Source organism: Culex quinquefasciatus, chromosome 3 (assembly GCF_015732765.1).
Source record: "Culex quinquefasciatus strain JHB chromosome 3, VPISU_Cqui_1.0_pri_paternal, whole genome shotgun sequence".
Taxonomy (NCBI): Eukaryota; Metazoa; Arthropoda; class Insecta; order Diptera; family Culicidae; genus Culex; species Culex quinquefasciatus.
Window position 1 is genome coordinate 157,794,223 of NC_051863.1, and position 16,007 is coordinate 157,810,229.

At 36.7% G+C, this 16,007-nt stretch overlaps 2 protein-coding genes across 2 annotated transcripts in view; one reads left to right on the forward strand and one right to left on the reverse strand.

The window, feature by feature from the left end:
* Nucleotides 1–16,007, reverse strand: part of LOC6036237 (TPR-containing protein DDB_G0280363) — a 59,682-nt gene that overhangs the window by 11,852 nt on the left and 31,823 nt on the right.
* LOC119769467 lies at nt 11,097–13,430 on the forward strand. The gene is made up of 3 exons (XM_038262024.1): nt 11,097–11,320; nt 11,376–13,290; nt 13,346–13,430. Exon 2 carries the CDS (start codon nt 11,482–11,484, stop codon nt 13,006–13,008), a length of 1,527 nt encoding a protein of 508 aa, XP_038117952.1. The 5' UTR covers nt 11,097–11,320; nt 11,376–11,481; the 3' UTR covers nt 13,009–13,290; nt 13,346–13,430.

The window sequence follows — 16,007 nt, forward strand, 5'->3', positions numbered from 1 at the left end:
AATCGGATTCAAAATTCCACATTCATATTACAAACAGAAAAATGTTTTGTTATGTACTCCAAGCAAAAATAAATAAAATGGCAATAAGTATTTTTTTACTTTAAAAGTTATTAAACTTCTCAGATTAGCAGAAAACAACCGTGCTGGCAGCGCTGCCAAAACCGTGTTCGTTCTTCGTTTATACTTTTAGGTATTATATTATAATAATAAAAGAGTCTCTGCTGCTGCTTGTGCTGCTGATTCTCTTATACAGACTACCATCATGCATTATATTATACCGAAAAGAGCCCTGGTAAAGTCGACTCCTCGCTTCCCGTCCCGTCCCGCCAAGCCAGTTCGTTCGCTCTTTTGAATTTTATTGTTTGTTTAATCTTTTTTTTTCCTTTCTTTTCTATTTCTGTTCGTTTGTTATTATACTTTTGCTTGTATGTTTCAAACACTCCCTCGCTACCTCTCTTTTTCTTTCCTTCGTCTGCTCCCTTTGTCGGATTGTTATTTTTCCATTTCTTGTGTGTTACAAGTTGCAAGGGTGCGAGCGAGAGAGTGAGCGATAATACCACAAATGGTTTCGAGCACTATTATAGCACAAGTATAGTAGTAACACATGTGTGTTATTTTCAATCTCCTTTAACGACCTCGCGCGTGTGTGTGTGTGAGTGACAAAAATAAACAATGACGTTCATTATTAGTTTCATTTTTCATTTACTCATCAGTTCGCCCTTATTAAGGTTTCTTTCAGTGTCTTTATTTTTGTTGCTTGTATGAGAGGAATGAGCTCCGAGACAAGTGACAAAAAGATCTCTGGTTGAACGTCTTGGTCGTTCGTTCAATAAACATGAGGCTTATTTCTTATTAGGAAAGAAATATGTTAACGAGATACTATTCAATAGGATAGGGCGTTGAAAATAGTCAACAGTTAAAGATCTAAATTGAAACTTTTTTCAACTTTTAAATTCGCTTATAGAAAAAAAACTAAGTTTTACTTAATATGTAAAAAATCATTAAATAAAAAGACTAAACATAATTTAGGGTTCAACCACCCTAATGTAACAGAAATTTTAAATCCCGAAAAATGCACACACTTGAAACCTCGACAAGCCAGTCATTTAACAACTTCAGCACGCTGCGCTTTCGATGTCGCACCGAAACACCAATCGGGGGGAAAACTGTTGTTATCTTGGCCCGGATTTTACGATCGCTTCATCAAAGTTAAGAGCCTAAAAACAGGGGGCGGGCGAGTGGTGAGCAACACCGATTTTAGGGAAAACCCCCTCTCACACACATTTTTCGGGGTGCTGAAAATTGTGGGCATTGATTTTGAGTTTTTTTTAAATTTTATTACCAAGCTAGAGAATGAGAGAGATAGAAACAAAGAGAGAAAATAAGAGCGCGTAAAAGAGTAAATGTTATTGAGAAGAGGGCAAAAACCCCGTTGTGATTGATTAGATCAGATATGTTATCATTTTGTTTTACGGCGTTACACAACCAAATACGAAATGTTTCAAGTGAGTACTTAACTTAACCTCAACGTAATCCGAGTGCATTATAAATCTCATTTTAGAATTTCAACTTATAAAAATAAGTATTTCAATGATCAAATACATTTTTATTCGAAGCTTGCGTGTAGCCGATTTTCAGCCTTATTTATCACTACTTATTAGGAAGTGAGGAACTATACCTTTTCTCAGCCTTTTTCTATTATCGGCCTATCAGCACTTTGATCATGAATTACAGCTTAAATAAAGTGTTGCTGACTGTTCCAAAGTAACACATAGCTCAAATCAAAGTGAGCAAGCAACTCTTCATTGTTGATACATCTGAAAATGTTGATTTAATAGCGGAGCAATTCTCTACCAAAACCGGAAATGGATTTTATTTGTATTTTTTGATTTGGCTCAAACTTTGTGGGGGCCTTCCCTATGACCAAAGAAGCCATTTTGCATCATTAGTTTGTCCATATAAATTTCCATACAAATTTGGCAGCTGTTCATACAAAAATGGTACGTAAATATTCGAAAATCTGTAACTTTTGAAGGAATTTTTTGATCAATTTGGTGTCTTCGGCAAAGTTGTAGGTATTGTCAAGGACTATTCAGAAAAAAATAGGTACACGGAAAAAAAAATTTCCCGATTTTTTTATTAACTTTTTTTTTCACAAAAACTCAAATTCCCAAAATACGTATTTTTTAATTTTCGAGATTTTTTTATATGTTTTAGGGGACAAAAATCCGCAACTTTTGAGCTAAAAACCATGGTCAAAAATTCTGCCGCCGAGTTATGATTTTTAAAAAAACTGGTGATTTTTGGAAAAAATCGAAATTTCATACATAAAATTTTTTTGACCTCATTTTTTTTATGCAAAATTGAATTTGCAATCGAAAAGTACTTTACAGATTTTTTGATAAAGGGCTCCGTTTTCAAGATATAGCCACCGAAAGTTTGATTTCAGCAAATATTTGCAGTTTTTCGATTTTTAAAAATAGTGACCATGAGTGACCATTTCTAAAATTTTTTTTTTTAAAGTTCAGAAAATTTGCTATAAAATTGTCTAAGAGACATTGAAGATTGGACCTCTGGTTGCTGAGATACAGCGGCTTAAAGAAAAAGAAACACGAAAATTGAAGTTTTCTAAGTCTCACCCAAACAGCCCACCATTTTCTAATGACGATATCTCAGCAATTAATGGTCAGATTTTCAATGTTAATACATGAAACATTCGTGAAATTTTCCGATCTTTTCGAAAAAAATATTTTGAAAATTTTTAAATCAAGACTAACATTTTTAATGGGCATAATATTCAAAGTTTGGCCCTTTTAAAATGTTAGTCTTGAAATAATTTTTTTCAAAATATTTTTTCCGAAAAGATCGGAAAATTTTACGAATGTTTCATAAATAGTCCTTAACAATACCTACAACTTTGCCGAAGACACCAAATTGATCAAAAAATTCCTTCAAAAGTTACAGATTTTCGAATATTTACGTACCATTTTTGTATGAACAGCTGCCAAATTTGTATGGAAATTTATATGGACAAACTAATGAAGCAAAATGGCTTCTTTGGTCATAGGGAAGGCCCCCACAAGGTTTGAGCCAAATCAAAAAATACAAAAAATAAAAATGGTCGAAATCGGCCGTTTTTGTAGAGAATTGCTCAGCGGAAAACGGCAAGTGATGAGAATTGATCGAACGGCTTAGTGTGATTAAATTGGGTATATTTCCCTTAACTGATTGTTGCAAAAGCTTCTCACCCTCCCCGATTATCCGAAGTTCGATTATCTAAAGCAATTTGAACAAAAAATTAACCAAAATTTGATCAAGAGTGAGAGTATAATGTGGAATCTCAAACTCTACAGTTTTGACGAAGAGTGCAAAGCGATACGAGTTGATCCTGAAAAGTTATAAGCGATTTAAAAAAGATGTTTTTGCGTGAAATGATTTGTTTTTATCGAACTTAACGTTCTATAGCCTTTTAACCTTAACCGATTTGGCTCAACTATACCACAGATGGTTAATTTTGCATAAGGAATCAATACACAGGGTTTCTCTAAAATAGTTTGTTTTGTCACGCCACTGACCAATTCTCTAAAAAATGACTTATTTTTTTTAATTTAATTTTTGTATTTTCTGGTTTGGATGAAACTTTGTGTGTAATTTTTCTACGATAAAAAAAAATCGATTGTGTGCATCATTAGTTTGTCCATACAAGTCTTCGAACAATTTTTGTTACCGTCCATACAAAAAGGCTATTGAAAAACATTAAAACAAAATTCGTTACCTTGAAAACAGTTTTTTTATCGATTGCTTAGACCAATTCAGAACAAAATTACACTCTTAAAAAAACTCTTTTTTTAATTGAACTTTTCACGCCACAAAATAAAACAACCCAACCCCGCCTTTAGGCGGGCTTCGATTCAAAAAATCACCAAAAATCCATTTTTCAACCAATTTTTGATCTTTAAAATGCATTGAAAAGAAGAACTCTTAAAATTTTAGAAAATGTATGAGTTGGAAATTTTACTTATTTAATGTGACTTTGCCAGTGCCAAAATTCAAAAAGTGACTGTAAAAACATGAAAAAACTAGATAGGCAAAATGTAATGATAGGAGGTGGTACAATAAGCCAAATACTACCAAAAACAAACATAATCTAAACAAGATAAATGCAAATTAAAATACTAAAAATAAAACAAGAGAAGTAAAGTTTTTCTTAGAACAAAAGTTGCTCAAAATGACCTCCTAAACACGGGAAAAGTAAAAAAAATCGAAAAAAAATTTGGGCAGTAGATTGTTAAAAATCATTTGGCAGAGTTGCAATTTTTTTAGGAAAATCTTAATTTTTGAAAAGCGTTAAAAAGCCGATTTTTTTTTCATTTTTGTAATTGAAATACGCAATCGCTTAAATTTCAAGTTATTGCATTTTTTTTTGAAGAAAAAAAAATGGCTTTATAATTTTTTGGACTACCCTATTCTGGAAAGTACAATTCTTGATAGGAAATACAATGGAAAAGTACTTATCATAAATGTCGATACCATGCACTGTTTTCAAGCTTTCAGAACAATTAAAATTGTTTTTTTTTTTGTTGAAAACGTGGCTTTTTTACCTGTAACAGTTATTGACCAAGCTTGAACATCCCTCAAAATATTGTTTCCCGATTATATCAGAAAACTTCATATAAATTTACGTCAAAATCATTGAAGACCGTCGACGGAGAAAAAAGAGTTCCCAAAATCGTGAACAAGCGTTCATGAAAATGGGAACCTCGAACAAAGTGTTCAAATTTCATGGTACGTTTTTCAAAATCGTACCATGGAATTTGAACACTTTGTTCGAGGTTCCCATTTTCATGAACGCTTGTTCACGATTTTGGGAACTCTTTTTTCTCCGTGTAACGTCAGATTTGCAATTTTCGAAAAAAATATTCTAAAATTTATCAAATAAACATGAATAATAAAAAAGTTAAAAATGAATAGAGAATTTGCAGCAAAGCTAAAAGACACATGTCGCCATCTATGAACAAATAGCCCAAGTAACCACAAGCACAAAATCAAAACTCTAAATTCACTCTAACTTAACATTCCCGATGCTATGACACTTTAAATAGACTTTCCAAATGTTTTGAAACATTTGTAGCTTGAAACATTATTACCTACTGTATAATGACATATAGAACAGCCAATTAAAGTTTCAAAGCATTTGGCACAGCATTAATGTTTTGAAACATTAATGGCAAGCTTTATATATCACTGTAAAGTAAGCTTTTAATGTTATATCACATTTTGACATTTCTTAGAATGTTTCAAAACACTAACTCAACACTAGTGAGGGCAATAAAAGTTTGGCAGTATTTCGTGGTATGTTTATGTTTGCTGCAGGAAAATCTTTCGGCGTCCATAAAATTGTGAGTCAATTATACTTAGTTTTACTGGGCTCAGTGTTAAATTATTCTCTTTGCATTGACAGTTTCTTCTCGTCACAAGATACAAATTTCCAGCTGCGATGGCTTCCTGCCAGAACTAAACCATGAAGGAGGATGTCCAGATTTCGCTCTACGCCAGCTTTTCGTCCAAGTCACGGATCTCTCGGGCAAGTAAAGTATCTCGCGCGTCACCGGCGACATGAAGGCCAAGGCCGATCGTGACGAGGCCTCACCCTACGCCGCTCAGGACGTCGTCGAAAAGTGCAAGTCGCTGCGTGCCACCGGCGGAAACCGCACCAAGACACCGGGACCGGGTGCCCAGTTGGTGCTCCGTGCCTTGGCCTGTTCGTCGAAGAATATTGTGAATTTTGTGAATATTGTGAATGTAGTGCTATGTAGTGTAATCATAAATAAATGCTCTGTTTTAATTTGTGAGGTGTTTTCATTTTTCCTGAATGACACGAAGCTGTTCCTCAAGGAAGGCTTAGTCGACAAAAAGCATCTGACTAAACATATTTCAGGACGGACGAGACGGCTGGCGCAGGGCATCTAGGTGAAGGTGAAACATCTCAGTACACGCAGTTTAGAATCTCGAAAGGCACACAGCAAAAAAAAAAAAACAAACTTTCAAAACCGTCATCCCAGCTCGAAAGCACTCTCCCTAGAGAGAGAGTGAGAGCTGCACAAAACTTTTTGATTTTTCTATTTCTGTTTTGTCGGTAACGTAGTATTTTGACGTTTTACCACTGTATAACTTTATATCAACTCTAGACGTCGCCACTCAATTTTACCTCCATGCGTATAAAGTGAATATAAAGTTTCGAGACTCTATAGGCAAACTTTATATGTTGATATAGAGGGGATTTAAAGTTACCTTATACAGTCCCACGGTTACTTGGGAGCGTAAACCTAAGATTTTTTGAAAATAAAACCGGCTCCGTGGCTTAATGGTTACGGCTTCTGCCTCAGAGCAGAAGGTTCTGGGATCAAATCCCGGCCGGTACCTTTGAAATTTGGAATCAGGAATTTGAACTTTGAATATGAACAAAAAACCGAAAATGAATCAGGTGGGATTCGAACTCACACCTCTGGATTGGTGGTCTGGGATGCTAAGCAGTCGGCCATCAGAAGGTTTACACTCTAGCAGTGAATTGATCCGTAGTGTTGAAACATGCTATCTTCTCATATTAAATACGCGCTGATCCCTGATTTGCCTGAGGGGATGGAAGTCTGAATATAGATCGAGTTTCCTTCAGATGCTTGCTTCTATGTTTAGGCGGGGCCGAACAATGCCCAGCGACCTCGGAATTGGACCGCAAGGAGCTCTGTCATTCTGGAATGGGTCGTTGGAAGCAGCGCGAGGGCTATCACCACCTAATACCCGGGACTGAGATAAGTTGTATCAGCATTCGGCATATACAAAGTCTGATACAAATTATACTTTCCCATAATTTCGCTACCGGTTAGCGGGTATTGGATTGGACCACACACACACACAACCTAAGATTTTTTGAAAAAAATTGTTTTTTCCTTCATAATCAACATTTTTATGAAACTTATGCCGGATTCGGATGAGAAAAATTATTTGCAACAGTTTGGTGTACAACTTTCCAATATTTGTTTGATTTTTCTATGAGAAAACTGTAAATTTAGAAAAAAGATAGTAATTTGGACTATTTGGCAAGAAAGTCTGTCAAAAATCAATAAAAATTGTTGAATATACGTTAACACATCTGTTATCAACTATCTAACTGTTTTTTTCATTGATATATACGGGGAAACTATTTTTTTCGTGTTCCAAAACATGTTTTTTAAAGAAAAAAATCACAAACTTTTGCGCGCCCAAAAATTGATGTACATTATTTTAAAGCAAAAAAATTTTCTCGTCTTTTGCAACCAGTTTCATTAAGATTGATGCAGGGAATCATGAGAAATAAGCGAATTTGTTCTTCAATCCAGCAGAAAGGAATACGATTTTTGGCAAAGTAACCTCATTTTGGCGCCACCTACATTTGAAACAAAGTCGCGTTGCAAACCCACAATACTTATTTTCGACCATATCAAATGTTGATTTGAAAATTTTGATTTTTGTTTAAAAAAAAGTATAATTTACGTCTGATTGTCTGTGACCTAAATATGTGGAAAAAACCTATGGGACCATTCATAAACCACGTGGACACTTTTTTGGTAATCTCGAACCCCCCCCCCCCTCGTGGACAATTGTCCATACAAAAAAATCTTGTTTGTATGGAGCATGGACAATCGCCATACCCCCTAAAGTGTCCACGTGGTTTATGGATGGTCCCTATGTGCCATGGGTTTCCCATGGACCTCTTGAAAATTTAATCTAAATGTAAGAAATATAAACAATGTTTATACCAGGTTATACTTATTTTTATTTACACAGTAAAAATATCATGATAATGTTTCACCTGGTAATTAGTAAATCTTTTATGTCCGAAAAAATGCATTATTTTCCATCTAAAAATGTGTAAATTTACCACTTTAACGTTGTACTTTTACTTATCAGTCTAAATTGAGGTGATATTACACCATCCAATTTTACTCCTTCCAAGTTTACAGAAAAAAATACTGTGTAGAGTAGTTGTTCGGTAACTGGGCGTTGTTTAACTGGGCTGCTTTTAACTGTGCGCTCGATAACTGGGCCGTAGACCAGTTAAAAAGCAGACAAACGTCAAAAACCAAAACAAACCGAAATGACCGAGGGGTTAATAGATGTGAAAATCATTTTCAAAAAAAAAAAAACTTTTGTTTAATTTCAAGTCACAATTAAAGAAACATGAATAATAAGCATTGTAAATAAATTTGAGTAACTGTTGTGTGTGTGTGTGGTCCAATCCAATACCCGCTAACCGGTAGCGAAATTATGGGAAAGTATAATTTGTATCAGACTGTTTACATGCCGAACGCTGATACAGCTTATCTCAGTCCCGGGTATTAGGTGATGATAGCCCTCGCGCTGCTTCCAACGACCCATTTCAGAATGACAGAGCTCCTTGCGGTCCAATTCCGAGGTCGCTGGGCATTGTTCGGCCCCGCCTAAACATAGAAGCAAGCATCTGAAGGAAACTCGATCTATATTTAGACTTCCAATCCCTTCAGGCAAATCAGGGATCAGCGCGTATTTAATAATATGAGAAGAAGAGATAACATGTTTCAACACTACGGATCAATTCACTGCTAGAGTGTAAACCTTCTGATGGCCGACTGCTTAGCGTCCCAAACCACCAATCCAAAGGTGTGAGTTCGAATCCCACCTGATTCATTTTTCGTTTTTGTTTATATTCAAAGTTCAAATTCATGATTCCAAATTTCAAAAGTACCGACCGGGATTTGATCCATGAACCTTCTGCTTGTGAGACAGAAGCCGTAACCATTAAGCCACGGAGCCGGTTTTGTAAATAAATTTGAGTAACTGTTATATTTATATTTCATCAGAAAAATATTATGCTCAGTGGTCCCCTCGTAATTTTTCGTTCAGCCCAGTTAGCGAGCAGCATTCGGTGACTGGGCTACGTTCTCAGCCCAGTTACCGAACAAGTACTCTATACCTTAGAAATGAATTCTTGTACTTTTATCGCAACAAAGCACAACGGCAAAGTTTGAGACAAGAACCTGAATAACATTAGAAAAGAAAAGAAAAAAAAAAGACCCCCTACATAATTTCAAGAACTCGAAGAAAGAAGATGTCTAAAGTTTTGTTTTGATAAGGTCCTATAAACATGTGAAAGACAACAGCTTATAGAACATTTTCAAAAAAAAAAACTTTGGATATGTGTAAATAACTTATTTAACTCGAAACTTTTCCCGAATGTTTTTTAAAAAAAATATCTCAAATCTTCATTTTACCCTGAAATTTGTAAATTCTTTAATTTTGCATGTTTGTGTGTTTCTAATCCAATAAACGCTGCGTCGGCAGCGAAATTCAGAAAAAAATCTGGACCATCACGCGAAAAGTGCGGATAAGCGTTTTGACAGTTTGAACTCCCGGGTGGATTTTTAGCAGATAAATTATTTTGTAAAATATTCTTTTAAAATCTAATTCAACATTATTATTTTTTGAAACTTTGTTAAAAATTTAGAGAAATAAAATAGATATCTTTCCCGTTCCAACAAATCTATCAACGTCAGGTGAAACAAGCTTGGAACGTTGCAGAAAACGGATCTCATCCACAAATTCCGTCTTGGAATCTTGGAGCTGCTCACACAGAGAACATCGTCTTCGTCCCGACCCGGCTCTAGCTCTTCCCGAGAAGAACTCACCAGCTTCGAACTGCGACTGCGCAGAATTTTTATTAATTTATAAATTTATTTCTATTTTATTGCTATTATATTCAACCGTTATACAGTCTAGTTGGCTGTTTCTGTTCTTGATGGTTCTGGTGTCTGGCCATCTCGCTCTGTCTGCTTTATGTTTTATCTCGCTCTCTCTCTCTCTCACTCTCGCTTAATGGAAATGGTAAACTTTTAACGATTGTGTGTGTCGATTACCAGCATTTTCGAAAAAATAAAATAAAACAGAGCAAGACCGCCTTTGTGTGCCGAGCTGTCTCTGTCTTTTATCGTTTGTAATAATAGCCATTTTCTTGCAAATCGACTTTTGCAAAACAATGGGAAAGGTAAGGTGGTTATGGTGTGTAGAAGAAAGGGTATACGAAGCAGATCCTATCAATCCTTAGCATGAGCATCTCACCCTTAGTAGGAGGTATCTCTCGACGAGTAGTGTGGTCAAAGAGTTCTCTGTTTACTTTTGCCCAATGAGCGAACATGAATAGAATAAATTGCCATATCTAAAGTGAGTTTCTAGACCGGCTCCAGAGTCGGGAGCTTATGTGTCTTTTGAATGTATGCAAATAACATTAGAAACTTCTAACTTTTCTATCACGGTCCATAACTGCTGATGATGCCTAGTACTTCTGTGTGACTGTGTTCGTTTGTTTAAAATTCACTCTCAAATGCGGAATGGAATTATACTTGAAAGTTTATACTCGTACATAGTATATAAACAGAGAATTTTATTCATGAAGCAACCGATGCTGATGCCATTACTGCACGAAGCAAAGAGAATAAGCATTCAATTCATTTTTGATTAAATCTCTCAATGTACGAGGTTTGTTGTATTATTCAGAAAATGTCAACATTCAGTATACAATGCACACTCATACCATACTTTGATAATAAAATACCAAAGATAAACAATTTATCTCTGTGTCATTCAAACAAATCCTTGTCCAATACCAGCTTCAAGAAGTGACGACCAGATCTATGACGCAAGCTGGGAAGGGATAGTTTCGTGCAACACTAATTTAAATACATGCTGCTTTTCGTGCGTTCACATTTTCAGCATCACATGTGTGGGCAGCCAGTAAGTATCGCTGGATTTGTTCCATTTATGAGGCATCTACATGTGTACCGGTCGTGCAGACGTGAAGAGAGAGAGAGAGATATTAAAGTTTATGATAAGAAGTGCCATTTCGGAGTCGACTGGCTGGACGATGGTTCTCTGCTTTCAGATAAACACACACACACACGCACAAGTGTCATCTTACTGCACACTTGAGAAATGGAACCGGCAAAAGGGAGGAAGTGTCATATTTGGAGCATAAAAGATGAGAGGGAAGCGTTGCAAAACATTATGTATAGCAGAAGCAGAATGTTGCCGCGGAAATGGGCAAGGTACCTGAGAATTATAGGATCTGGGCACCGGGGAAGGCATCGTCGGGCAACGGTCTATATTTCGATGGTTACGTCAGAACCAAGAGAAGGAAGATTTTTGTGTCAAATTGTTCGCGGTAGATAGAAAAAGTGCACATTGAAGATGTGCTGATTGTTAGCGGTTTGAATTAATTTGTTGGGAAAAGTTGGGTTAGGAAACCAATTATGTGAGTTGTTTAGCATATATTTAATTTAATTGAAATACTAATGTTTAATAAACAGCTTTTAGCAATAAGATCACCAAGATGAACGGTGTTTCTATTTCGCTGAAAAGACGGCAAATCCAACCCTCCCCCAACGTCAACACTAAAAGATAATTGTTCCAGTCATGATGCCGATTGCGAACAGCCGGGAACCTCCCTGCCGGAGATGCTGTGTACCGGATGTGTACACGATGTGGAGCTACTGTCGATGCCGGTCGGGGTTGCCAGACGCAAACGCTACCAGGAACGTCCGTTTGTCAAGCGGTTCGACCAAAATTAGCCACCAGTATCGCCAGGAATGCAGGGAAGTTTACGCGGCACGACTCCAACAACTACGCCAGGTTCAACTTGCTGCCCAGGAGGCGTTGGCCACTAAGCAGCGGGAATGGATCGAGAATCAGGCGCGAATTAAACGTGACTACGAAATTGCGAAGGCAGAGTTGCAACAGAAGATAGAGGTTTGTGAAAACTCCTTCCGATTGCGAGAAGAGCAGATTTTGGGACGTTTTGAGGTTAGAGGCACGGTGACACAGCAGAGTGCGGAAAATAGAGGGAACGAAGAGCTGATTCGGGCTCGACGTTGCGAGTCTTCCGATTCGAAGATAGAGCCAGCGAAGACAAACAAACAATCTGGTCAGGACAACCAGGCTACTACGACATCTGGAGGTGGCGCCGGGGTGGACAACATTGAGAAACCAGCCGGCAAAACCACTTCGGATAGGGCGTTTGCTGGTGTGTCACGAATTGATGCGGATTTGTTGTCAACATTGGGTGAATCTACAGGTCGAAGATGGGAAGCCGTAACAGAGTTAGCCGTCAGCACGCTACCCTTTACTCACCCGTCTACTGTGCGAACGTGCTCAAACGTCATCGAGACTCACAACACTATCAGCAGCTTTGCGAGCAAAACAAACAGCGAAGAAAGTTGTTTACAATTAGCGGTAGGCCAGCAGGAGGTGGAATTCGAAGGGCTGGTGTCGTCGAAAAAGTGCGGTCTTGATCAGCTGATGCTGGTAAATCGAGAACCTGTAGAGCAGATATTCAGTGTCCAGCAAGAACAGCGATCGATTCGGGACCAAGAATCACTAGATCTGGACGCGCAATGTTCGCCGAGGTCAAGAAACCAGCAACTACCACCTCTGCACGAATCTGGATCACAGCTTGTCGTGTGTTGGATGGCACTGCGAGGGCGGTTAATCCCAAAAAGTGAACTTCACGATGACCCACTGTTTATCAGCACGGTGATCAACATCGATCGATGGTATGGATACTCTGGTGCCGAGAACTGTGAGAAAACAAAGAAGTTGATTGGACACTCAAGGCAGAATGAACGCGGAGCGCGTTCACCGAGTTTAGAGCGATGGGAAGGGACTGGTGGAGTCTCGACGATAAGGCACGATCGGCTTGACAAACTTATCGTGCCCCCGAAGCAAGGAGCACAGCTGAATGCTGTTCCACGCGCGTCTGCAATGATCGAAATTTGCGCTCTGGAACTAACTAGAGCGAAGCGGAGCGGAATCTCACTGGCCCGCTGGTTACCGAAACTTAGGCAGGAGAATTTCCAGTGGTTCCAAATCGAGCCCGGTGGGAAGACACCGGTTGATGCTGATTCATCGGAAACCAGATCGAATCAGTACCATCGGCGGCAATGACGAATGGAGGTAACAACGGACCGGAACACCGGACCATTGTTACGGTCGGGGAAATGTTGCCGCGGAAATGGGCAAGGTACCTGAGAATTATAGGATCTGGGCACCGGGGAAGGCATCGTCGGGCAACGGTCTATATTTCGATGGTTACGTCAGAACCAAGAGAAGGAAGATTTTTGTGTCAAATTGTTCGCGGTAGATAGAAAAAGTGCACATTGAAGATGTGCTGATTGTTAGCGGTTTGAATTAATTTGTTGGGAAAAGTTGGGTTAGGAAACCAATTATGTGAGTTGTTTAGCATATATTTAATTTAATTGAAATACTAATGTTTAATAAACAGCTTTTAGCAATAAGATCACCAAGATGAACGGTGTTTCTATTTCGCTGAAAAGACGGCAAATCCAACCCTCCCCCAACGTCAACACAGAAGTAGAGCGGATTTCGAATAATATTTGTATCTGATAGATGTATTTTTTTAATTCAAGTTTTCTACACAGGTAAAACATCATGGTATTATTACATCTGGAAATGAGTACATCTTTACTGTCAGAAAAAGTGTGTAACTCTGTCACTAGAAATGCCGGTGTAGTGCCACTTTTTCAGTCTAAATTGAGGTAATATTACATCATGAAAGAAATGATATTAAACTTTACAATTTTACACCTTCCAAAATTACACATTTTTGCGGATTTATGAAATGTCATCATCATAGCTCAATGTTTTGCTTTCAAAAATGTTATTACAGTCCAGACTCGATTATCCGAGGTTTCGATTATCCGAAAGTTTGTATGAGACTTCGGGTAATCAATCATGGAAAAAATGCGAATCATGAAACGTTTTTGATGAATGAATAGAATAAATAAATAAATAAAAAAATAAAGAAATTTAAAAGTATTTTTTCGTTAATCGGAAGGCACGCCGCCGGTTAAGTTCGTTTAAGTTATTGTTTTAATTTAATCACAAAAGTTCACGCGATGTCCTGTTATCTTTCAAATTCGTTCAACGCAATAATTTGTTCCAACTAGTAGTTTTAGTATTAAATCATTTATGAAGAGTAAAGCGTGATCAAAACTGTACAGACAGTACAAACATACTGATGAGTCTATCCCGTAGCACTACTGCTCGGCTGGCACGCGTTTTATTTTTTGTTTAAGGAGGCCAAATGAACATTTTGACGAATGAAAAACATAAATTAAGAAATTAAAAAAGTTATGTTTTTTGAGTTTTTTGCATTTTTTTTTCAACATGAGTAGTATTTTTGAGGTGGGCAAAAAAAGAGCGAGCCGCTCAAAGAGCCGGTTCACTAAAAAGAGCGAACGAACCGTGGCTCAGAAAAAAAAGAACCGCGGTTCAAATTTATGTTAGAAACATAATTTATTGAATTTCAAAAAAAAAATGGTTTTAAATTTGGTTTTGAGAATTGAAAATGCATTTTCAAATATTTCAATGCAAATAAAAATTTATCTCAAAAGTAAATGATTGTCAAAACAAAATGAAAAAAAAAAAACCATTGTAAATTAAAGTATTACCAGAATACGAATTTAAGCATTTAAAATTGCATAATTTGTAAAATATTACCAAAAATCTATTGAATACTTCAGAAATGTTTGAAAAAAAAAAAATAATAAACCCTTTTGTCCGATAAAACTTCAGCGTTTATAGACATAATCGATTAAATCAGAATGTAGAAAAGAGTTCACAGAATATTTTCTTCAAATAAAACATCAGCATTAGTTCAATTCTTGCAGAAATAAACGCAATTAAAAACATTTTTTCCAGCATCCTAGATTTAAGTTTGGATGCCATTCAATTACTCGAATGTTTAGGTTCGAGTAGAAATCTTGACAAAGAGTCCACCAAGATTTATGGTTTCCAAGGGCATCTTCTCGTTTTCAATTTTAATTTGTTTTATCAAATAATTTATAAAAGTCCAATGTGAAATAACTAATAAAATTAAAAATTCTTAAAAAACCCTTTTTATCAAAACTTCGAAAAAGAGCAAAAGAGCCGTTCAAAAGAGCGGTTCTTTTTAATGAGCGAACGAAAATAAGCGGCTCCTAAAAAAGAGCGGTTTTGCCCACCTTTAATTTTTGATAATATGTGTTTGCTTATTAAAAGTTTTTGCATTATTTTCAACATTACTAGTTCTTGAAAAATACATCGGGTTTTTTAAAATATTGTCTATGGGTAATTCTCCGCCAACTCACACAGCAGTTGCCCCAACCCCTCTTCGATATGCGTGAAACTTTGTCCTAAGGGGTAACTTTTGTCCCTGATCACGAATCCGAGGTCCGTTTTTTGATATCTCGTGACGGAGGGGCGGTACGACCCCTTCCATTTTTGAACATGCCGAAAAAAGAGGTGTTTTCAATAATTTGCAGCCTGAACGGTGATGAGATAGAAATTTGGTGTCAAATGGACTTATATATAAAATTAGACGCCCGATTTGATGGCGTACTCAGAATTCCGAAAAAAAAAAACGGATTTTTCATCGGATAAAAACTAAAAATTCTCCCATTTTCCATTACTTAACTGTAAAAATTTTGGAACATGTCATTTCATGGAAAATTTAATGTACTTTTCGAATCTACATTGACCCAGAAGGGTAATTTTTTCATTTAGAACAAAATTTTTCATTTTAAAATTTCATGTTTTTTTTCTAACTTTGCAGGGTTATTTTTTAGAGTGTAACAATGTTCTACAAAGTTCTACATCACGAGTTATCGCGATTTTACGAAAAAAAAGTTTTGAAAAAGTTGGTCGTCATCGATCATGGCCGTTCAAGGTCATCCGCGACAGACACGGATGACGAAACAAAGAGAAACGCAAAAATTACTAATTCTACATATGATATAAGGAAAATGGCGAATTTTGTAATACAAAGGACCGACTTAGATTTTTACACGAAATGCACTCAACCAAAAGGAAAATCTAAACAATTATCATTTAATTTTTTGGAAGAAATATTTAAAACATAAAATATAAATAAAAACAAAGCCTAA

Bases quoted from the DNA above. Each gene is read 5' to 3' on its own strand.
- LOC119769467 (XM_038262024.1), top strand. From the start codon at position 11,482: ATGATGCCGATTGCGAACAGCCGGGAACCTCCCTGCCGGAGATGCTGT.